Genomic DNA, 22,603 nt, shown 5'->3' on the forward strand with positions numbered 1-22,603 from the left:
TTAAATGCAATTTTTTTTTGTTTTTTGTTTTTTGTTTTTTGAGACAGAGTTTCGCTCTGTCACCCAGGCTGGAGTGCAGTGGCGGGATCCTGGCTCACAGCGAGCTCCGCCTTCCGGGTTCATGCCATTCTCCTGCCTCAGCCTCCCGAGTAGCTGGGACTATAGGCGCCCGCCACCACACCCAGTTAATTTTTTTTTGTATTTTTAGTAGAGATGGGTTTCACTGTGTTAGCCAGGATGGTCTCAATCTCTTGACCTCGTGACCCGCCTGCCTCGGCCTTCCAAGGTACTGGGATTACAGGCATGAGCCACTGCACCCAGCCTTAAGTGTGTTTTTTATGGCTCTCTCAGTTTGCACTTTTCAGCCTTCTTTCACAATGATCTCTTACCTCAGAAACTTCTCTGTTCTCAAACTAGTTATCAAAGCCTCTACCTTTAAAATTCTCTCCTCTACAATTTTCTTAAGTAATATGTGGTGTTGGCAGGGAAGTATTACACAGACCCGTAAAACACAAATTGCTGTCTAATATTTTCAGCCATGTCCTCCATTGATTCTAATCATCCACCTTAAGGCTTCCAAGGCATGGAATGCTCCATCATTTGAAGATTCTTCTTTAAATGAAGAGGGAAAGACAGTCCACTGTGGCTTCTTAATGCAACTTCTTCCTCGAACCAATCCGTGTTTCTCCCTAGAAATGGCAGGTGGACCAGGACATGAGTACTTTTATGAGCCTGCAGGATTATGTGACACAAAAGAATGTCATTGGATGGATCAACACCTCAATTAATGAGGGCAGATACTTGGGCTGGACTGTGTAGCCTCTTTGAAGGCCTACTACAGAAGTCTGATTTCATGGGTGGACTGTCTGCGGAGGAGTCCTGACTTAGCAAGAAGCCCAAGTAAAGAATTTTATGGGATAAGGGACTCTTCTGAGGAAGGCAAATAACAGACTGAAGGAAAGGGCATTTGAAAAGAAGTGAAGAAATAAAAAGAAAAAAGACACTGCATACTGTGTCCACACCCTCTGCAGTGGGATATAAATGCTCCCTAGAGGAAGGAGACCCACAGCTCTGTGGCTTGGAGAATTTAGACTCTGTCTTCAGCCAGGCACTCACTCCCTCCCTCCCAGCACCATGCCCTACAACTTCTGCCTGCCCAGCCTGAGCTGCCGCACCAGCTGCTCCTCCCGGCCCTGCGTGCCCCCCAGCTGCCACGGCTGCACCCTACCCGGGGCCTGCAACATCCCCGCCAATGTGAGCAACTGCAACTGGTTCTGCGAGGGCTCCTTCAACGGCAGCGAGAAGGAGACCATGCAGTTCCTGAATGACCGTCTGGCCAGCTACCTGGAGAAGGTGCGTCAGCTGGAGCGGGAAAATGCGGAGCTGGAGAACCTCATCCGGGAGCGGTCCCAGCAGCAGGAGCCCTTGCTGTGCCCCAGCTACCAGTCCTACTTCAAGACCATTGAGGAGCTCCAGCAGAAGGTGAGGGGCGTTGCTGTCATCTCCAAGCAAGAGAGTTTGCTGTGATTCTGTCTGTGATAGAGAAGTGTGTTTCTTGCTTCTGTGCTGTCATAATTCTTGCTTCCTATTTTATTTCAAAATGTCTTTTTAAGTCATTTTTAAAAAGTTGATGAAGTCATATTTATTTTCAGTCCTCACTAAGCCACCTCTCACTCCCCAGATCCTGTGTACCAAGTCCGAGAATGCCAGGCTTGTGGTGCAGATCGACAACGCCAAGCTGGCTGCGGATGATTTCAGAACCAAGTGAGTTGTTCAGAATTTGCACTAGTGTCCATTTCTTCTGTTTAATCTTTAGTTACAGAAAAGGGATTTCCATGGCTGTACTGAAAAACAGATCTACCCACTTGCTGTGAAGGATTCTGCAGAGGATTGGGGAGAACCAAGCAAAGAAATCACAAAAATAGATGAGGACTCAGATCAATCTGTTTGTTTTAGGATGAATATTGGGTATTGATGGGGCCTCCAGAAACCTCTGTCTCCTGGGCCTATTCATTACAGAAAGTGGAAAGATAAGGCACATGAGGTTATCAAAAATCATTCCTGTGAGTGTTGAAGATCTACCAGGTAGTGCTCTGACCCACTCCTTGTGCAGGTACCAGACCGAGCTGTCCCTGCGGCAGCTGGTGGAGTCGGACATCAACGGTCTGCGCAGGATCCTGGATGAGCTGACCCTGTGCAAGTCCGACCTGGAGGCCCAGGTGGAGTCCCTGAAGGAGGAGCTGCTGTGCCTCAAGAGTAATCATGAGCAGGTGAGACTAGAAATGAGAAATGCACAAACCTGTCTCAGCCTCTGGCTTAGGGTAGCTTTAGTGATTAGGGGCAGCAGAATGCAGAGTATGAGTACAAGGCTGAGGGTTTCCTTTAAAAACATCACGGCAAGAGAAAAATTGGAGAGAGATAAGACCTGTTCATGTTCCCAGGCAGGAAACATCTTTCACTTCAAACTAGCACATTCTTTGAGTTGCCCAGAGCAGCTCCATGTGCTTGAAATTGTACAACCGTTATAGAATGAATCCTAGCATTGTAGTATTATTGCTTTGCAAAGTCTTTTTTTTTTTTTTTGCCAAAGACCAAGAAAAAAAATCAAACCTTATAAACATGAGTCTCTACTCTTTCAAAGTATTGGTGAAGAGTGTTTGTGAGCTTCTTCCTGTCTCTCCTGGGAGGGGCCATGAAACGCTTTTATCTCTTACTTGACAACAAGAGTTTTTTGATATATGGTCTGAAATTGCACAGCCAATTTTATTTTTTTTGCATGCTGAGGTCCTCACAGCCAGTTGTAAACTGGGAAAGTTGAACATCAATTAGCCCATCCTTCAGTGGCAACCAAGCAAACTTTTGGGATTTTTTTCTGAAGCCAAGTGCCATGGCACAGCAGATAGTGGGGAGGGGGCTATGCCACATGGAGTGCCTTGAGCTGTCATAGACTGCTCCACTCAAAGTTTCTGTTCTGAGAGAACAGACTAACAGGGCTTCAACAAGCAATGCCATTCCTTAGAGTCCATTCTTTGCTGAGCATAGTAACTCTTGTACTTTCTGCATCCATAGGAGGTCAACACCCTGCGCTGCCAGCTTGGAGACCGTCTCAATGTGGAGGTAGATGCTGCCCCCACTGTGGACCTGAATCGGGTGCTGAACGAGACCAGGAGTCAGTATGAGGCCCTGGTGGAAACCAACCGCAGGGAAGTGGAGCAATGGTTCACCACGCAGGTGGGCATCTAAGCACGTGGCCACTCAGGACCCAAGGCCCACCCTATGGCCCCAGAGGCAGGGTCTGATCCTTTCTCCCCTTGGGTGTTTCAGACCGAGGAGCTAAACAAGCAGGTGGTATCCAGCTCGGAGCCAGCGCAGCTCCTATCAGCCAGGAGATCATCGAGCTGAGACGTCAACGCGTCAATGCCCTGAGCATTGAGCCGCAGGCCCAGCCATAACCTGGTTGTATTGGTTCTGACCTACTTTGGTGGGACAGCAGAGTCCTGGGGATGCCCTTGGGGCCACACACTCTCCTTAGCTCTTGGAGCTTGTGACTTCCTTGGAATCCTATGAAGAAACCCTTTGAAGGAGCAGCTCTCTGACATTCCTGATCTTCCCCACCACAGCGAGACTCTCTTGAAAACACACTGACGGAGAGCGAGGCCCGCTACAGCTCCCAGCTGTCCCAGGTGCAGAGCCTGATCACCAACGTGGAGTCCCAGCTGGCGGAGATCCGCTGTGACCTGGAGCGGCAGAACCAGGAGTACCAGGTGCTGCTGGACGTGCGTGCCCGGCTGGAGTGTGAGATCAACACGTACCGGAGCCTCCTGGAGAGTGAGGACTGCAAGTGAGTACATGGGCAGATGTGTTTGATGAAGCGATGCACATGTGAGTGTAATACTCAGACACCATGCAAAGATTGCATACCTTGGAAAGGAAATTATGTCTTCACACTAGACATGCTCAAACAGAACTCAGACAACATAATATGGCCATCATTTAAAACATAAATGGTTTGGTAGCAAGAGTTGTTTGATGTACAAACTGAAATTGCACTGCCAAGTCTTTGCATTCTACTATGATAATATGCATGACTGCATGATAGGTTACCGTATTGTCTAGTGGGTACATTTCCATAGACTACCTGATTTGATCTTATAATTACCACCAGGTGGGCTGGATCAGTATTTCCTCCAATCTATAGGAAAGTAAACTGGGGCTTGGAGAAGGTAAATGAGTCACCCCATGTCATCAGTTTGGCATGAACGGATGTGAGAGTAGACATCACAGTTTCAGAGTTTCTGTCTACCTTGGTGCTCTATGGCAGGGAGACCATTAACCACGTGAGCTATCTTTGTAGCAGGGGAGCTTGTGCCTTCTCTGTTCTAGGCTAGGCCAAGTCCTGACAGGCATTCTTACCCTTGGGGATATCTCTGGCATATGATTTTAAAATTTCCCTTAACTCACCTTTCCACATCACTCTTTTGTCTCCAGTCTGCCCAGCAATCCCTGTGCCACGACCAACGCGTGCAGCAAGTCCATCGGACCCTGTGTCTCCAATCCCTGCACCCCTTGCATTCCTCCTGCCCCCTGCACACCCTGTGCCCCACGCCCCCGCTGTGGGCCCTGCAATTCCTTCGTGCGCTAGGACCTAGGAAATGCTGGAGGAGCAAGGATGCAGGGCCCAGGACTGCAGAGCTGTGACCTGGCTCTGGTTTAACAAAAGGGGCCTGAAAACATCATTTGCATGGCTGGAGTGGCCCCTGTAAGGCAGCCAAGAAACTCACCCAAAGCCTGCAGCCTCCCCAACTACTCTAGACTGTCCTGCTCACCCTTTCCTTCCTGGGGGTCTGTTCCTTCCTATGCTCACCCAGAGAACTCTCTGATGTGCCAGTGGCCCTCCTTTTTAACCTCCTAATAAATATCATTTCCTTGGCAAAGCAGATGCCTTTTTCATTTGTATTCATTTGTTTCAATGTGCTCATCACCTGAGTAAGCTATAAAAAGCCACTTGAAAGACAGGCCATATAATGGCCTGACTCTTGGATACCAGAGCAGTTTCATGCCTCGGGGGCAGATGGCGAATCTGGTGCCCTGGACCCAGGAGCGAGGCAGGCAGGCCTGTGGGAAGGAGGGTGGAGGGGCTGAGGGCTGCAGGCCCTATCTCCCCTTGGTCGTTCTTGGATTTTCCTTCTGACTTGGACATCTCCCAGAGCTGCTTGTATCCAAATCTGAACGGAAGAGGCATGAGCTGTGGGCTGGAAAGAAGCTCTGGAAAACTCATCTCTTTCAGTGAGAGTTTCGGGTTCAGTGCTGTATTATTCTGGGTTATTGGTGGTCCAGGAATTTCCCAGTGAAGAGACCCTCTGACCTGCCCTGCTATGCCCAAGAATTCCTCCTTTCCCTTGTGTGGGTCAATCATTGACAGCCTGGGCTTCCAGCTCCTCTCTTCCCTCCTCGACTCCAGGTCTTAGAGACCCCATCAACTCTTTATTTGATCCTTTGGCCTTTCTCAATTCAATCCAACCAGTACCTGTTGAATAGCTACTCTGTGCAGACGCTGGGTGGTGGATTGGGGAGAGACACATGAAGAAAGACGCAGTTCCTGACCGCAACTTATTTATAATTTTTTAAAAGGGACAAAACTAGTCCCCGAGTAGTGCTATTGTAAGGCCCAGTTCCCTGGCACTGTGAACAGCTGGTGGTTGCTACAAGGAACTCTGAGTACTGAAAGGGACAATGCTGGCGCCCAATGGCATCAGTGTATATCAAGAAAGGGAATCTTTCTTTGACTCTCATGAAGACCCATGAAAGTGTTTAACCATAGACTTCCTGAAACCTCAGAGGGCCATTATGATCTGAAGGGATCAGAGGTCTCTGACTTTTCCCACCACACCAGGCTTTCCCAGCAGGAATCAGACTCCACTTGGGTGAAACATAGTCCTGTGTCCTAAAATGATCAAGTGAATTGAAATTCTATATATATTTGATAAAGCAATGATTCTCTCCACCATAATTTCTCCCTTGATTCTTCTTTTGAAAACTCAAGTTCCAGGATGGATTTGGATTTGTGCTTTGCTGCGTGGCTTGTGAGAAGTCTCTGACCTGGAATTCTGTCTCTACTATGATTCACCCTGTGTCTGTGATTTCCTCCAAACCCCAGGTCAAGCTCAGTCCGGGAGCTCTCTCTCATGTTGCTTGTTTCCTTTTTCCACATCCTGCTTACGTATATTATTTTACAATAATACAAACATACTGCTAATAGCTCCTGTGGTAGACAGAATAATTGTCCCCTCCATCTCTCACCAAAATGTTCATGTTCTAATTCCTGGAACCTGGGAATATGTTAGATTACATATAAAAGGAAATTGAAGTTGCAGAGGGAATTAAAGTTGCGAATCAACTGACTTTATGATAGGGAGATTATCTCGGATTATCAGGTGGACTCAGGTCTCTTAAAAGTGGAAGAGGGAGGCAGAAGAGAGTGAGAGGGAGACGAAACTATGGACACAGGTCAGAGTGATGCGATGTGAGAAGAACTTGCCTTGTCCTTGCAGGATTTGAAGATGGAGGAAGTGGGTCATGAGCTAAAGAATGCAGGTCGTCTCTAGACCCTGGAGAGAGCAAGGATTCCCCTTGGGATTCTTTAGAGAGGAACACAACCCTGCCAGCCCTCTGATTTTTTCTTATTATGGTAAAATATGCACAACACAAAATTTACCATTTTACCAATTTTTAATGTACAATTCAGGGGCATTAAGTACATCCACATTGTTGTACCCTATGCACAGATTCCCACTAATTTTTGGCAAGTCTCTTCAGGAACTGCCTTTAGATTCAGTTATGAGTCACAATCCTATGAAGGTGGTTTTAAAAATGATCCAACTTGATTGATTGTCTACATCACTCACAAGGTTTCTCTTTGGACAGCTTTTAAAAAGTCAAACCTATCCTCAAAGACCAAAGGTTTGCTATCAGCAAACTGGATATTAAAAGGATACAGACATTAACAAAACAGAAATTTCTAAATATGCTTTGACTAGAGATGGCATCCTGGAATAAAGGAAAATTCTGGCTGGAGGCAACATTTACAGGATCTGTAAATTCTGCCATGTTTTCTAAGCCATAAAAATCTCAATCGTTGTAGCTATACCTCCCCTTGAACATTTCCAGGTGGCTTTCAAATTATTTCCAGGTGCTCTGTCATCATCATCAGACACATGGCAGGATGGTGGTTCTCAGCCTTGGCTGTGTTTGAAATCACCCAGGGAACTTAAAAAATTTTTGAGGCTTGAGTCTGCCCTCAGGGAGTCTGATTTAATTGGTCTGGGATTCAACCCTGCCACTGGGAGTTTTAGAAGCTCTACAGGTGATGAACCTCCAAAAGCCAGGTTGAGACTCACCAAAACCTGGATTCTAGTTCTAACATTGACACCCTTAATAGCTCTGTGTCTTCAGATAAGACATGTGGCTTCTCCTGGCTGTAGTTTCCCCAAAGGCAAAGTGGAGATAATCATGTCTTCTCTATTTACTTTATGAACTTGCCAAAGGAAGCATGGAAAACTGTTTATGGAAACACTTTGTAGACCACATATTTTTATTAGGATTATTGACAATTTTTATTATTGCTGGTACAGCTAAACTTCTTAAGAGTAAAAAAAGTATAATCATTTTCTTTTTCTTTTTGGCTTTAGGTTCAACAGCAGGATTTGCTTATTGTCCTATTGTCTTTCACATCATAAATTCTTTCTTCTTTAAACCCAGCTCTGCACCAGGAGTGTATGGTCAGCTCAGCATTATTTGATTCCTTTTGACCCTAGGCTCTTCTTGTGGTGGGTGGGAGGGCAGCTCCTTTTTCAGTTGTCTGGGCTATTTGGCATGTCTGATGCTCTTTGGTGACCTGTTTTATTGCCTCCTGAACAATCTTGGTCTAAACTCTTAGCTGGCGGGATATACCACTCTCCGACCTTTGATTTTTCCCTATGCTTATCTCCTGGATATTTTTGCTGTTTCTTTTCCTTTCTGTTTCCCTGCAAATTTTATCTTTACTTTGGGATAGAGCTAAGGCACTTTTTTTTTCATCCTTACATCTGGAGTTAAAGCCATCATATAAGTTTTTTTGAGGCCTGAGGCTGCTGTTAGCATCTGTAGGCAGAACAGCAGGCTGTCCAGGAGTGCTCAGCATTTTCCTCTATATAAGCACATCCCATTACTTCCAGGAGCCAAGCCATGCCATGATAAGCTTGTGGGATTTATTACCTTTTTTTTTTTTTTTTTTTTTGAGATGGAGTCTCACTCTGTCACCAGGTTGGAGTGCAATGGTGCAATCTCGGCTCACTACAACCTCTGCCTCCCAGGTTCAAGCAATTCTCTTGCCTCAGCCTCCCGAATAGCTGGGACTACAGGCACCTGCCGCTACGCCCAGCTAATTTTTTGTATTTTAGTAGAGACGGGGTTTCACCATGTTGGCCAGGATGGTCTCCATCTCTTGACCTCATGATCTGCCTGCCTCGACTTCCCAAAGTGCTGGGATTACAGGCGTGAGCCACTGTGTCCAGATGGGATTTGTTACTTTTTAAACTCCTAGTTTGTTGAGGAGCAAAGCGATGAGTAGGAAGCCTAGGTGTGCCTTGTCTGTGTGCTCATAGCTGGTATTGGAATCCATGATCTCTCTTCTGCATTTTCTCCCAGCTGTTATATTTTGTCACAGCCTGGCCCAGGTCAGTGTCTCATGTCTCTTAACTCACAATAAATATGACGGGTCAGGCCGACTGGAGCCTGCTTACTTGCATCATTTTGAATGAGTTAAATTTCCTCCCAACATTTCAGATTCTTCATCTCTGCTACATGGTGACAAAAATGGAATCTGAACACTCAGGTTCTGGGGTGAGGATGAAATACTATATGCAAAGGTACCTAGTAGACTATCTGACTAAAGAGTGATCGATTGATATTCATTTCCTTACTAACTTATTGTCTGGGCACTAGTTTTCTCCTCCATAAATTCAGATCCTTCTAGCTTTAGAATTATTTGATTCTAGGAAACTGAATTTACTTCTAAGATGAACTTTTACAGGGTTAAAAGCTCATGGTTAGAAGGGTAGTCTTTCTTCCAAGTTCTAAATCACTTAGGTCATGTGATTGTGCATTTTCATTTGCTTAGATGTTCAGAAAAGACAATCTAGTTTCCAGATTGGATCAGTTGTGCAAAAGGATGATTATTTCCCTGTGGAGAAAAGTAAACGAGTAAGACTTGGCCTTAGTTCAGGGAGGTACCATAGAGATTAGCTGGGTGCCCAAAGGCTTGGGCAGAGAGGCCTTTGGAGGAATGATGGAGTATGAAGGAGTGGGGAACAGGGCCCTAGAGGGAACCAGAAAGAAAAACTACAAAGTAAGGGGCGATGGGAAGCAATGAATATTTCCCTCACAAACCAGAGAAACCTCTGTGCCAAATATAAAGGTTTTGTACTATGTTTAGGTGTTCATGATCAGGAGTCATAGACCTGAACTGTCCAAATCCCTGTTCCACCATTTATTGCCTGTATCTAGGGCAAATTTGGAGCCTTTCCCTGTTTGTTTCTTTATCTGTAACATGGGAAAATAGGCCAACCTTATAAAGCTGTTGGGAGAATCAAATGAGACATGTGCCAAAGTGCTTAGTGCCTTGTTTGGCATCTAATAAGCCTTGATGAGATGGCAGAATCATCATCAACAACAATACTGCCATTATTATCCTTATTACAAATTCTTGCACAGAGCTATAAGGCTGGAAGGTTCCAAGAGGATAACTAGAGCCCATTTCAATTCCAGTACCAGAAAAGAGGTTTTGGTGATATTACAGTTTCATGTGGAGAACTTATCCTCTTCAAGAACTACCCCAAATAAGATAACCAAAGCCACAAGATCAGGAACTTAGCAGAGAAGATAGAGGTAATGGTTATCTGCCAAATTCCTATTTCAGCCACTAAGTTAAGGTTAACATTTGCATTTTGATGGTTAATTTATGAATAGAGTTCTGTGCCCCTAGTACTTACAAGGTAAGTGGGTGAAGTTTGAGCACCACCGAGTTGTGATGGGCAATGGGCAATTTGTCTGCTTAACAAATTAGAATTTTCACAAAATTCTTCATCTGAGCCACTTGGGTCAACAATAGGAACAATGAAGTTTACGGAAATAAACATCATCACTCCCTCCCCCAAACATGTTCACACACAATACCTTACCTTTTGAAAAACAAAACAAAACAATAACTATGAGGTAGGCAGCATTATTATTATTTCAGTTCAAGAGATGAGATAAACAAGACTCAAAAAAGGGAACGAACTTTTCTGAGCTCATATCATATGTAAGGATGTAAATCCTGGTCATTTAATTTCAAATTTATGTTTTTTGGAGAGTGACATCAGCAAGATGAGGGAATAAGCAGCCCTGGACCCTCCTCACCATCATGGACACACTGATTCAATAATAATACTCTGATAAATTTTATCTGTGAGAAATTTAGTAAGAATTTGAGAGGCTCTTGCATCCTGGATGAGTGTAAAACCAGTCAAATCAAAGTTGGTAGAAAGATTTTAAGACACTCTATCACAAGAATCCCTGCTTTCTCAGCATAGTGTCATATGGTTAGGAAGAAAGCCTCAGCTCCCAACTTCTTTGCAGGGAGAGAAGGAAATAACTAGACCATACATTGAACATTCACATTTTTCTGAGGGCTGCCAATGCACTAGCTTCTGTCTTGCCTGTCTTAGAATACAGATGGAATCTAGCATACTCCAGACATTTAGGAGCCATCGAGAACAAAGAGGGCAATTTGAACTAGCACATGGATATTCACCACAGCCCTCTCCCCTGGCTAAGTTCAGAGTGAGCCAGTGAAAAACCCTGGGTCCCAGGCTCTCCCTGGAGAGAGAAAGAGTTAGACCTTGTGTCCAATATTCTGACTTTTCTGTGGACAGTATCAGGGATGGGCTTCTGTCTCACCTGTGCTAGAGTGCTGATAGAAACTAGCCATACTCAACATACCTGGAGGCGGCAAAGATGGTGGTTTGGACTGGTACAAAAATTTGAGAGGTCCCCAGAATCTCTGACTGTGCTGATTCATGAAAGTCTTCTCCAGTACAAGGCCAGTCCATGAAGATTGGGAGCAGTGGCTGTTTTATCTAATGAACAGACACCAGCACAAAGATCCAAGGATAATGAAGAAACAGGGAAATATGTCCTAAACAAAGGTACAAGATAGATCTCCTGAAGTTGACCCCAATGAAAGAGATACACAATTTACCTGAAAGAGAATTTGAAATAAACATATATTCAAAATAGAGAATTCAAAATAACCATACAATCATAGGCTGGGCATAGTGGCTCAAGCTTGTAATCCCAGCACTTTGGGAGGCCAAGGTGGGTAGATCACTTGAGGTCAGGAGTTTGAGACCAGCCTGGCCAACATGGCAAAACCCCATCTCTACTAAAAACACAAAAGTTAGCTGGGTGCGGTGGTGCGCAACTGTAATCCCGGCTTCTCAGGAGGCTGAGACATGAGAAATGCTTGAACCCAGGAGGTGGAGGTTGCAGTAAGCCAAAATCATGCCACTGCACTCCAGCCTGGGAAACACAGTGAGACTCTGTCTCAACAAAACAAAACAAAACAAAACAAAACAAAAACAAAATAGCCATAATAAAGATGCTCTGCAAGGCCAGGAGAACAATACACAAAGTGGGAATTTTCAACAAAAAGGCAGAAAATACAAAAGTACCAAGCAAAAATCACACTGCTACAAAATACAACAACTGAATTGAAAAATTCAATAGAGGAATTCAATAACACACTAAATCAAGCAGGAGATAGGATCAGTGAACTCAAAGATAGGCCATTGGAAATTATCCAGAGGCGCAAAAAGAAAAAAGAATAAAAAAGAGTGAAGACGAGACATATGGGACATCATCAAGCAGACCAACATTCACATTAGGAAGATCCAGAAGGAGAAGAGAGAGAGAGAAAGTTTAGAAAACTTATTAAAAGAAATGATGGCTCAAAACTCCTGAAACTGGAGAAAGAACATTGACAGCCAGATCCAGGAAGCCCAGGGTATCCCAAATAAGATGCCCAAAGAAATCAAAGTGATACACATTATAATTGAATTGTCAGAAGTCAAAGACAAAGAGGGAATTTTGAAAGCAGCAAGAGAAAAGTGCCATCATGTACAGGGGAACCTCCATAAGGCAATTGTAAATTTCTTAGCAGAAACTTTGCAGGCCAGAAGGACATGGGATAATATATTTAAAGTGCTGAAAACCAACCAACCAACCAATCAACAAACTGCCAAACAAGAATATCATTCCCAGCACAATTATCCTTCAAAACTGAAGGAGAGATAAAGACTTTTATAGATAAACAAAAGCTGAGGTAGTTCATCATCACTGGACCTGCTTTACAAAAAATGTTAAAGGAAGTTGTTTAATTTGGAACAAAAGGATGTTAAACAGTAATATAAATGCATGTGAAAGTATAAAACTTGCTGGCAAACCTAAATATATTGATAAATATAGAATACTGTAATACTATAATGGTGGTAGGTAAATCACTCTTTTAATTCTACTACAAAATTTATGTATGTATGTATGTATGTATGTATGTATGTATTTATTTATTTATTTATTTATTGAGACAGAGTTTCACTCTTGTCACCCAGGCTGGTATGCAGTGGTGTGATCTCGGCTCACTGCAACCTCTGACTCCCAGGTTCAAGCCATTCTCCTGTCTCGGCCTCCTGAGTAGCTGGGATTATAGGCGCCTGCCACCACGCCCAGCTAATATTTGTATTTTTAGTACAGACGGGGTTTCTCCTTGTTGGCCAGGCTGGTCTCAAATTCCTGATCTCAGGTGATCTGCCCTCCTTGGCCTTCCAAAGTGCTGGGATTACAGGCATGAGCCACCACACTTGGCCCTCTACTATAAAATTTAAAAGATAAAAGTATTAAAAATAACTATAACTATAAAAATAGGTTAATGGATACACAATACAACAAGATATAAATCGTGACACCAATACGTAAAATATGTATTGGTGGGAGAAGCAAAAGAGTAGTTTTTGTATGCAGTGAAAGTTATCAGCTAAAAATAGACAGTTATAACTCTAAGTTGTTTCATATAAGCCCTATGATGACCACAAAAAAATACCTACAGAAGATACACAAAAGAAAAAAAAAGAATAAAAACACATAATACAAAAATCCATGAAACACAAAGGAAGTCAGCAAGAGAGGAAAAGGAGACAAAAGAACTCTGAGAAAGACAAAAGAATTAACAAAATGGCAATATTAGGTCTTTCCTTATCAATACTTTATTGAAATGTAAATGAATAAAACTCTCCAATCCAAAGACATGGAGTAGCTGAATGGATTTTCAGAAAACCAACAAGCTCTATCTACATGCTATCTAGAAGAGACTGACTTTAGATTTAAAGATAATGTACAGGCTGAAAAGTGAAGGAATGGGAAAAAAATTTATTCCATACAAATGGTAACCAAAAGACAGCACGATGGCTATACCTCTATATCAGACAACATAGTCCTTAAGGCAAAAACTGTCACAAAAGGCAAAGAAGAACATTACATAATAATGAAAAAATTCACCAGGAAGACATAACAATATATGAACCCAACATCAGAGCACCTAACGTATATAAAGCAAACATTGACAGAACCAAAGGGAGAAATAGACAATGCAATAATAGAAGAATTCAATAACTCACTTTTGATAATGAATAGAACATTCAGATAGAAAATCAACAAGGAAACAACAGACTTGAACAATGCTATAGAACAAATGGACCTAACAAACAAAATGTTCTATCCAGTGGTAGCAGAATACATATTCTCCAGTGCACACAGAACATTCTCCAGGATAGAGAATGTTCTCACATGTTGGGTCACAAAACAAGTCTTAACGAATTTAAGAGGATTGAAATCATACTAATTGTCTTTTCCTACAACAATGGAATGAAACTAGAAAACTAGAATGGAAATAAGAAAAAACTAAAAAATACACAAATATGTAGAAATTAAAAAACACATTTAAATAATCAATGAGTCAAAGAAAAAATCAAAAAAGAAATTAGAAAATATCTTGAGAACAATTGAAAATGAGAACACAATACATCAAAATTTATGGGATGCAGCAAAACCAGTACTAAGAGGAAAGTTTTTGTATATGTATATAAACTTATATGTAAACATACACACACGCCTACTATGTACCTACAAAACTTAAAATTTAAAAAATTAAAAAATATAAAGAATAAACTAAGCTCAAAGTTAGCAGCAGGAACGATATAATAACACTTTTTGCTCTAAGTGTTATTATGATACTTATGATAAAACTTAGAGCAGAAATAAATAAAAATAGAAATAAATAAAATAGAGACTAGAAAACAATAGCAAAAAATCAATGTAACTAAGAGATTTTTTGAAAGATAAAGAAAATTTACAAACCTCTAGATAGACTAAGAAAAAAGAGGAAACAAATTAATAAAATAAAGATGTACTTTTCTGCTCCTCTCATGCTGCCTTTGAAATTCAGATGCATCCTTCTTTAAATGATTTGTATTGTGTTCCACAAATAATCTTTTGGGACTTCTTTCTGAAACATGACTTTGTTTCTATGCAGAACAAAGCAAAGGTAGAGTGACAGGGAAAAGAAGTGAGGTAGGGAAGGCTATTCTGTTAAGAGTGATTACTGGGCAATAGAGAGGCTCCCTAGGTTATGGAAGAGTCAAAGGGTAACTGGATCCCAGAGGTGATAGAGAGAAGCACACTTACCAGAGACAGTGTCTACTTGTAGGGACAACAGAGTAAAGCTGCATTCTCATGGGCACTGTGGTTTGTCCTGGAAGCATCTTAGGCTGGCAGAGTCATACCTCTAGGAGAGTTAATACTCTAGAAAGAGGAGCAAGTCTAGAAATAAGATGATAGAAATTTCCAGAGAACTTGAGAAAAAGCCACCATGGATACAAAGGTATCTCTGAGCACCTTGTTCCAATTTTCATTTCTTGGTGAGTCTGCGGTATTATGCTTCATATTCGTGCTTCAGTACTGCCGTCTGAACTCTCACTGTTCCAGACTGTTTCCAGCATATTTTTTCTTCTAGATATTTCTACTCTTGCTCATCTTTAGAGAGGCTGTTGCTTCACTACAAGTTGGCAAACTTTTTAATTTTAGGGCTTTGTGGACCCTATAGTCTGTCACAACTACACAACTCTGCCACTGTAGCACAAAAGCAGCCATATACAATAGCTAAAGAAATGGGCACGGCTGTGTTCCATTAAAACTTTATTTAGGCCGGGCGCGGTGGCTCACGCCTGTAATCCCAGCACTTTGGGAGGCCGAGACGGGCGGATCACGAGGTCAGAAGATCGAGACCATCCTGGCTAACATGGTGAAACCCTGTCTCTACTAAAATACAAAAAAAAAAAAAAAAAAACTAGCCGGGCGAGGGGCGGGCGCCTGTAGTCCCAGCTACTCGGCAGGCTGAGGCAGGAGAATGGCGTGAACCCGGGAGGCGGAGCTTGCAGTGAGCTGAGATCCGGCCACTGCACTCCAGCCTGGGCGGCAGAGCGAAACTCCGTCTCAAAAAAAACAAAAAAAAAAAACAAAACAAAAAACAAAAAAACAACTTTATTTACTGCTGGGCGCGGTGGCTCATGCCTGTAATCCCAGCACTTTGGGAGGCCGAGGTGGGTGGATCATGAAGTCGGGAGTTCAAGACCAGCCTGGCCAACATGGTGAAATCCCGTTTCTACTAAAAATACAAAAATTAACTGGGCGCGGTGGTGGGCGCCTGTAATCCCAGCTACTTGGGGAGCTGAGGCAGATAATTGCTTGAACCTGGGAGGTGGAGGTTGCAGTGAGCTGAGATCTTGCCACTGCACTCTAGCCTGGGTGACAGAGTGAGACTCTATCTCAAAGAAACAGAAAACAAACAAACAAAAACTTTATTTACAAAAATGCAGCAGGGTAAACTTGACCTGTGGGCTGCCGTTTGCAGATGTTACCTTTTAGGTATATTCCCATCCATTCAGTTGGTTTCCATTTTACTTTCTCATTTCTTAACCATGAACATGCCATTGTTTTCAGTCTCTCCATGTGCTGGAAAGTTCCCTAAAACCCAACCAATAGTAAGGCTCAGGATCCTTTCAGCGAATACAGGTTGAGTTTCTGCTATGAAAACAAATTGAATGCTGAAACATGATGAATGTGGGAGGAAAGAGTTACCTGGAAGAGTAACTCTCAAAGCTCTCTCTCAGAGTTCTCTCTCTGGGGAGAAAGAACAGTGGCGGAACCTCCTGGGTGAGGAATCCCTGATTCCCAAACAACTCCACCCCATGTCCCTGGATGTCCTCCCCTCTGAGTAATGTGGACAGCCTTTTGGGGCTGTGATGATTCTATCTCCTATGAAGCCATCTGATGAAACTCTGATTTCACCAACCACTAGCACCCAGGAAGAGCCTGGTGTGACATAAGCTGAATGGAATAATTTTATGGGTTGAGGGGGGACTCTTTAGAAGCATCTAACTAGCATATTTTGGAGAAAAATTAGCTGAAGCATTAGGAAAGGAAACTATGCGTATGCCAAGCCCCCACCCACCGTTAATAGTATAAAAGGACCGTAGAGGAAGGAGAGACTCAAACCCGCCCACATCCACCTCCAGCAGCTTACCTGCTTTTCCATTACCTGTCCCAGCACCATGTCTTACAGTTGTTGCCTGCCCAGCCTGGGCTGCCGCACCAGCTGCTCCTCCCGGCCCTGCGTGCCCCCCAGCTGCCACGGCCACACGCTGCCTGGGGCCTGCAACATCCCTGCCAATGTGGGCAACTGCAACTGGTTCTGCGAGGGCTCCTTCAATGGCAGCGAGAAGGAGACCATGCAGTTCCTGAACGACCGCCTGGCCAGCTACCTGGAGAAGGTGCGTCAGCTGGAGCGGGACAATGCGGAGCTGGAGAACCTCATCCGGGAGCGGTCCCAGCAGCAGGAGCCCTTGCTGTGCCCCAGCTACCAGTCCTACTTCACGATCATCGAGGAGCTCCAGCAGAAGGTGAGGGGGTCGGCCATGTCGGGGGCCAGCAGCAGCTGGCTCTCTTTGAACAGTAAGACATTCTCAAGTTCAAGTGTACCTCATGAGAGAAATTTCTTTTCAGATTCTGTGTGCCAAGGCTGAGAATGCCAGGCTGGTGGTGAACATTGACAATGCCAAGCTGGCCTCTGACGACTTCAGAAGCAAGTATGTTGAACTTCAAGGTCCCTATGGTTCTTTCATGGCCCTAGGGACCTACTATTGCCTGGAANAGCTGCCACGGCCACACGCTGCCTGGGGCCTGCAACATCCCTGCCAATGTGGGCAACTGCAACTGGTTCTGCGAGGGCTCCTTCAATGGCAGCGAGAAGGAGACCATGCAGTTCCTGAACGACCGCCTGGCCAGCTACCTGGAGAAGGTGCGTCAGCTGGAGCGGGACAATGCGGAGCTGGAGAACCTCATCCGGGAGCGGTCCCAGCAGCAGGAGCCCTTGCTGTGCCCCAGCTACCAGTCCTACTTCACGATCATCGAGGAGCTCCAGCAGAAGGTGAGGGGTCGGCCATGTCGGGGCCAGCAGCAGCTGGCTCTCTTTGAACAGTAAGACATTCTCAAGTTCAAGTGTACCTCATGAGAGAAATTTCTTTTCAGATTCTGTGTGCCAAGGCTGAGAATGCCAGGCTGGTGGTGAACATTGACAATGCCAAGCTGGCCTCTGACGACTTCAGAAGCAAGTATGTTGAACTTCAAGGTCCCTATGGTTCTTTCATGGCCCTAGGGACCTACTATTGCCTGGAAGAGAGGAGAAAGCCATTTCTCCTCCTAGGGCTGGTTATGTAAAATCAGTTTCAAACAGAGACCTGGACTCATGTGCTGCCTGCTCTTTGGTCTATACTGGTCTTTTTGGAAGTGTTTGTTAAACCACAAAATTCAGAGATTGAAATGAATTGTTCTTTGGGAGTTGATTTGGTGGTATATTAGTTAACAAAACTGAGAGCACAGTGAGACACTTCATCTCATAGTGCCTGTGGGCTCCTCGTGGTGTTAGGGTGAGTCAGGGAACCTCTCCAGCCTCTCCATGGACAGCTTGACTAAAACATATGGAAGAGAAGAGGCAGAAAGCTGTGTAAGTTCAAGAAGATTCAGGTCAATTCTACCCAAACAACATGTGAGAAGGGAAGGTGGTTTTCTTTTCTGACTTATCCTCCCACTCCGATGCATGCAGATACCAGACAGAGCAGTCCCTGAGGCGGCTGGTGGAGTCGGACATCAACAGCATACGCAGGATCCTGGATGAGCTGACCCTCTGCAAGTCCGACCTGGAGTCCCAGGTGGAGTCCCTGAGGGAGGAGCTGATCTGCCTGAAGAAGAACCATGAGGAGGTATGAAACAAATTCACAAAAGCAGGCCTCAGAGCTGAGCTACTAGTACTGGGAATCAGGAGACGATTACTGTCTGGATCCCTGGTCTGGGACCCTTCTCTGAGGAACTCAAGGTATTCTCAGAGAGTGATGGTGCTACATCCATATCAAGGAGTGGAGTGAGCTGCTCATTCTCCAGCGGCTGGGTGAGGGTTAGGCAGGTGTTGGAATTACTGAGGAGGGGCATCATTCATTCTCTGCTCATCACTGCTAGGTCCTGAATTTGGTGGTGGAGATGGAGGGACAAAAAATAAATAAGACATGGCCCTTTTCTTCAAAGAGCTCATAGTCTAGTATAGAAAGACAGTCATATAAACACAGTGATGTAAACAAGACAGAGTGAAACAAGTACTATATGAGATGTACAAGCAGTATCCTCTAGAAATAATCCAGGTTGCCCAAGAGGAGATAGGGAACTCTTCTCAGATGCAAAGAGGAGGATTTCAGTATTTGGGTGTTTCAGTCTGAGGGAAGAGGTTGAACTAAGACACAGAAGTGGCAGGGCAGGGTGTATCTGGGTATGGCTGGGCATGTAGTACCTCCAAGGGTGTGGTGAAAGTGAAGATGTGATGGGAAGCGAGGAAGGACTTGCACATGCCAAGGAGATTAGACTTAGTCTTATAGAGGGTGTAAGGTTTCAGTTTCTATGGGACAACAGTTGATGTGATCCCTGTTGGAGTTTATTGCTACAAAATGTGTGTGTCACTCTTTGGAAATGATCAGAATATTCCTTTCAGTGCTTTCTGGGCAGTATTGTGCTCATTTTCCTGGAGCAGGAAAATGGCAGATCCATTGCCGTAGGTTCATTGTTACCCTTTTCTCCATCAGGAGGTCAACACCCTGCGCTCCCAGCTTGGAGACCGCCTCAACGTGGAGGTGGATGCTGCCCCCGCTGTGGACCTGAACCAGGTCCTGAATGAGACCAGGAGTCAGTATGAGGCCCTGGTGGAAACCAATCGCAGGGAAGTGGAGCAATGGTTCGCCACGCAGGTAGGCATCTAAGTACGTAGCCACTCAGGACCCGAGGTGCCCCAGGGCCCTGGAGGCAGCGTCTGATCCTTTCCCCACTTGGGTGTTTCAGACCGAGGAGCTGAACAAGCAGGTGGTATCCAGCGCAGAGCAGCTGCAGTCCTACCAGGCGGAGATCATTGAGCTGAGACGCACGGTCAACGCCCTGGAGATTGAGCTGCAGGCCCAGCATAACCTGGTGTGTATTGTTTAGCCCTGCTGGTGAGCGATGGGAAGTTGGGAGGCAGAGTCCCAGGGATGTGTTTGGGGCCACACACTCTCCTTAGCTCTTGGAGCTTGTGACTTCCTTGGAATCCTATGAAGAAACCCTTTGAAGGAGCAGCTCTCTGACATTCCTGATCTTCCCCACCACAGCGAAACTCTCTGGAAAACACACTGACGGAGAGCGAGGCCCGCTACAGCTCCCAGCTGTCCCAGGTACAGAGCCTGATCACCAACGTGGAGTCGCAGCTGGCGGAGATCCGCTGTGACCTGGAGCGGCAGAACCAGGAGTACCAGGTGCTGCTGGATGTCCGTGCCCGGCTGGAGTGTGAGATCAACACGTACCGGAGCCTCCTGGAGAGCGAGGACTGCAAGTGAGTATGGGGCAAAGAATGTCTGGGAAGAATGTGTACAGTGGGATATTGTATGCACACAAATGGTGGCCATATTTTCAACTAGTCAGACAACACACATTAACTGTGTAGTGTGTGTCCAGTGACCTGTGATAGCTAAGCAAAGGGAGGCCAAAGGGAAGGGAAGAGCCCCTGCCTCAGGGGGCTAACAATGGAGGAGTGGTGGTAGGAGCTGGCCAGTCTTAGGAATAACATTTGTGTAAGGCACATTAAGTTCCAGGAGACCTCAAGTGTATGAGATAATATTTTTGAAAAGGACAGTTTTTCTACCTCTGCACATGGCATTCTGGGAGAGAGAGAAGCATTTGGTAGTAATCAGAACTTGATTCTGGCGGGGTGCAATGGCTTATGCCTATAATCCCAGTACTTTGGGAGGTTGAGGTGGGTGGATCGCTTGAGGTCAGGAGTTCAAGACCATCCTGGCCAACATGGTGAAACCCCATCTCTATCAAAAATACCAAAAATTAGCCAGGCATGGTGACGCATGCCTGTGATCTTAACTACTTGGGAGGCTGAGGCAAGCGAATCGCTTGACACTGGGAGGCGTAGTGAGCCTTGGCTCCCACTTGCAGTGAGCCAAGATCGCGCCACTGCACTCCAGCTGTCTCAGAGCAAGACCCTATCTCAAAAACAAAACAAAACAAAAAGAACTTGATTCCAACTAACTCCAACCACTGAGAATTCATAGGTTGTGTCATCAAGCCCAAGGTAGTATGTGCATTAAAACCTCCTCCTAAAGCCATTCTAAACCTCCTTGTCCTTCTAGGCTCCCCTGCAACCCATGCGCCACCACCAATGCTAGTGGCAACTCCTGTGGATCCTGTGGCACCTCTCAAAAGTGTTGCTGTAATTGAAAAGTTTGTATCCTCTTTGAAGGCATCTACAGAGCCATTTAGATCAACCACAGGAAAGATCTTCAAGTCCTGACTTTTCTGGAGCTTAGCTGACATCAAGAAACCTCATGTTACCTACTATGTTATTTCTAGAATGCTGAAAAGCTTTCCCACCCAAGCAAAGACACACATCATCAACTTCCAATGTCTGGACGACTCCTTCCTGTTGAGGGTCGAGCCTCTTTGTTTCTAAAGACGTTCAACTCCCTATAATCTGAGCTCCAGTTACTACTTTAGGGTGTTTCCTGAACGTACTGCATTTCCTGCTTTCCTTTCTTCTTTGGCAGTCTCTGGAATGCAAGGAGAAGACTTCATTTACTTCCCAATAAACTTCATTTCTGTGGCATAGTAAATGTTTCTCATTCATATTCATGCATTGTAAATTACTCATCATGGCTGTTTCATAAAAATACCCCTTCATTAGGAGAATAGAATGAATTAAATGACTGAGCCAAGCCTTTATGCTTCACCAGAAACACTGATGTAGACAGGGAAGGACATCATTCTGGGAGACTCCCACCCAGGGTAGGCCATGCAGGAAACCTGGCCTTCAATACCCATGCTTGCCTTGCCTTGACTACAGGGCCCTTGGCAATTTTGCAAATCCTCCCCAAACTTCACTGCTATCTCTGGCTCTCACCCTCATCAGAACAGAATGTTCTGCTTCCCTTTCTCCTAAACTGCCTGAAGAACCTACAGAAACTGCTTCTACAGAAACTGTTCAAAGAGCAGTGATTCTCTCCTCTCAACATCTCTGCTGCTCCTGACTTGCTAATATAGATACCTGCTCCTCCCTCGAAATGCACCTTCATTGATTTCCATAACCCTGCACACTCTGGGTCTTCTTGAAATATCGCTAATTACCTGTTCTCTGTTGTCTTGTTAGCTGTCTTCCCCTTTTTGTCCCAAATGAAGGAAACACCTATATTCTCAGCCTTGTGTCTTGCTCTTTCTACGTTCCTGTTCATGTAGAACTAGCCCCTCTGTGCTGATGACTCCCACATCTCCCTCTCATCTCAGCTTGGTTTCCAGGTTTTCTGTTGCGCAATGACAGTTTCATTTGGTATCAGGTCATTACATCATGTTTAATCGGACTAAAACATATTTTTCCCAAACTGGTTCATCTTGCCGCCCACTTGTTATACCTAATATGTTGTCCTCCAGATAGGCCCTTTAAATGCCGTCCTTACCTTTCCCCTCTTCAAGTTTATTCTTTCCCCTAGATCTTTGCTCTTATCCATAATGTACTTCCATAGCCTCTTTATCATTTCATTTTCTGTAATTCCAAGAAAGGCCAATGTTCATTAAACATCTCCCCCAAAACATTAATCTTGCCCCACACCCCACTTGCCTCATCTCTGAATTTTTAAAGCTTTCAATTACAATCTCAATTATCCGTTTAATTTAATCCTATCTGATTAACACAACTACAATCAATCTACTGTGTGTGCCAGGTATTGTGGGCGGTACTGAGAAATACAAATAAGTGAATCCCAGTCTCGGCCCACAGCATGTCTTATAGTTTAGAGTGCATGAGACAAAGCTACAGCCATCATAGACAAATATCAGTGTGGCTCAAGAA

General features: G+C 44.6%; 2 protein-coding genes across 2 annotated transcripts; both read left to right on the plus strand.

The window, feature by feature from the left end:
- Positions 1 to 1,134: 1,134 nt before the first annotated feature.
- On the plus strand, positions 1,135 to 4,642 carry KRT31 (keratin 31). Its single transcript, XM_017880156.1, is given in 9 exon segments — positions 1,135 to 1,482; positions 1,682 to 1,764; positions 2,114 to 2,270; positions 3,070 to 3,231; positions 3,325 to 3,384; positions 3,387 to 3,446; positions 3,448 to 3,456; positions 3,621 to 3,841; positions 4,489 to 4,642. Coding segments are annotated over 9 exon segments (1,254 nt in total).
- A 12,082-nt stretch (positions 4,643 to 16,724) lies between these two features.
- Positions 16,725 to 21,389, plus strand: LOC108534691 (keratin, type I cuticular Ha4). The gene is made up of 7 exons (XM_017880164.1): positions 16,725 to 17,087; positions 17,191 to 17,273; positions 18,290 to 18,446; positions 19,314 to 19,475; positions 19,567 to 19,692; positions 19,869 to 20,089; positions 20,895 to 21,389. The coding sequence occupies exons 1-7, from the start codon at positions 16,740 to 16,742 to the stop codon at positions 20,980 to 20,982; spliced, it is 1,185 nt and encodes a 394-aa protein (XP_017735653.1). The 5' UTR covers positions 16,725 to 16,739; the 3' UTR covers positions 20,983 to 21,389.
- Positions 21,390 to 22,603: the final 1,214 nt, after the last annotated feature.

This window comes from Rhinopithecus bieti, unplaced genomic scaffold, assembly GCF_001698545.2.
Source record: "Rhinopithecus bieti isolate Rb0 unplaced genomic scaffold, ASM169854v2 scaffold_11744, whole genome shotgun sequence".
Lineage (NCBI taxonomy): Eukaryota > Metazoa > Chordata > Mammalia > Primates > Cercopithecidae > Rhinopithecus > Rhinopithecus bieti.

What these genes read in the sequence shown, in the direction of transcription:
- LOC108534691 (XM_017880164.1), top strand. Translation starts at nt 16,740, where the DNA reads ATGTCTTACAGTTGTTGCCTGCCCAGCCTGGGCTGCCGCACCAGCTGC. An exon ending in TGAAGAAGAACCATGAGGAG is followed by an intron (nt 18,447 to 19,313) that starts GTATGAAACAAA and finishes TTTCTCCATCAG; the next exon opens with GAGGTCAACACCCTGCGCTC. An exon ending in AGCAATGGTTCGCCACGCAG is followed by an intron (nt 19,476 to 19,566) that starts GTAGGCATCTAA and finishes TGGGTGTTTCAG; the next exon opens with ACCGAGGAGCTGAACAAGCA.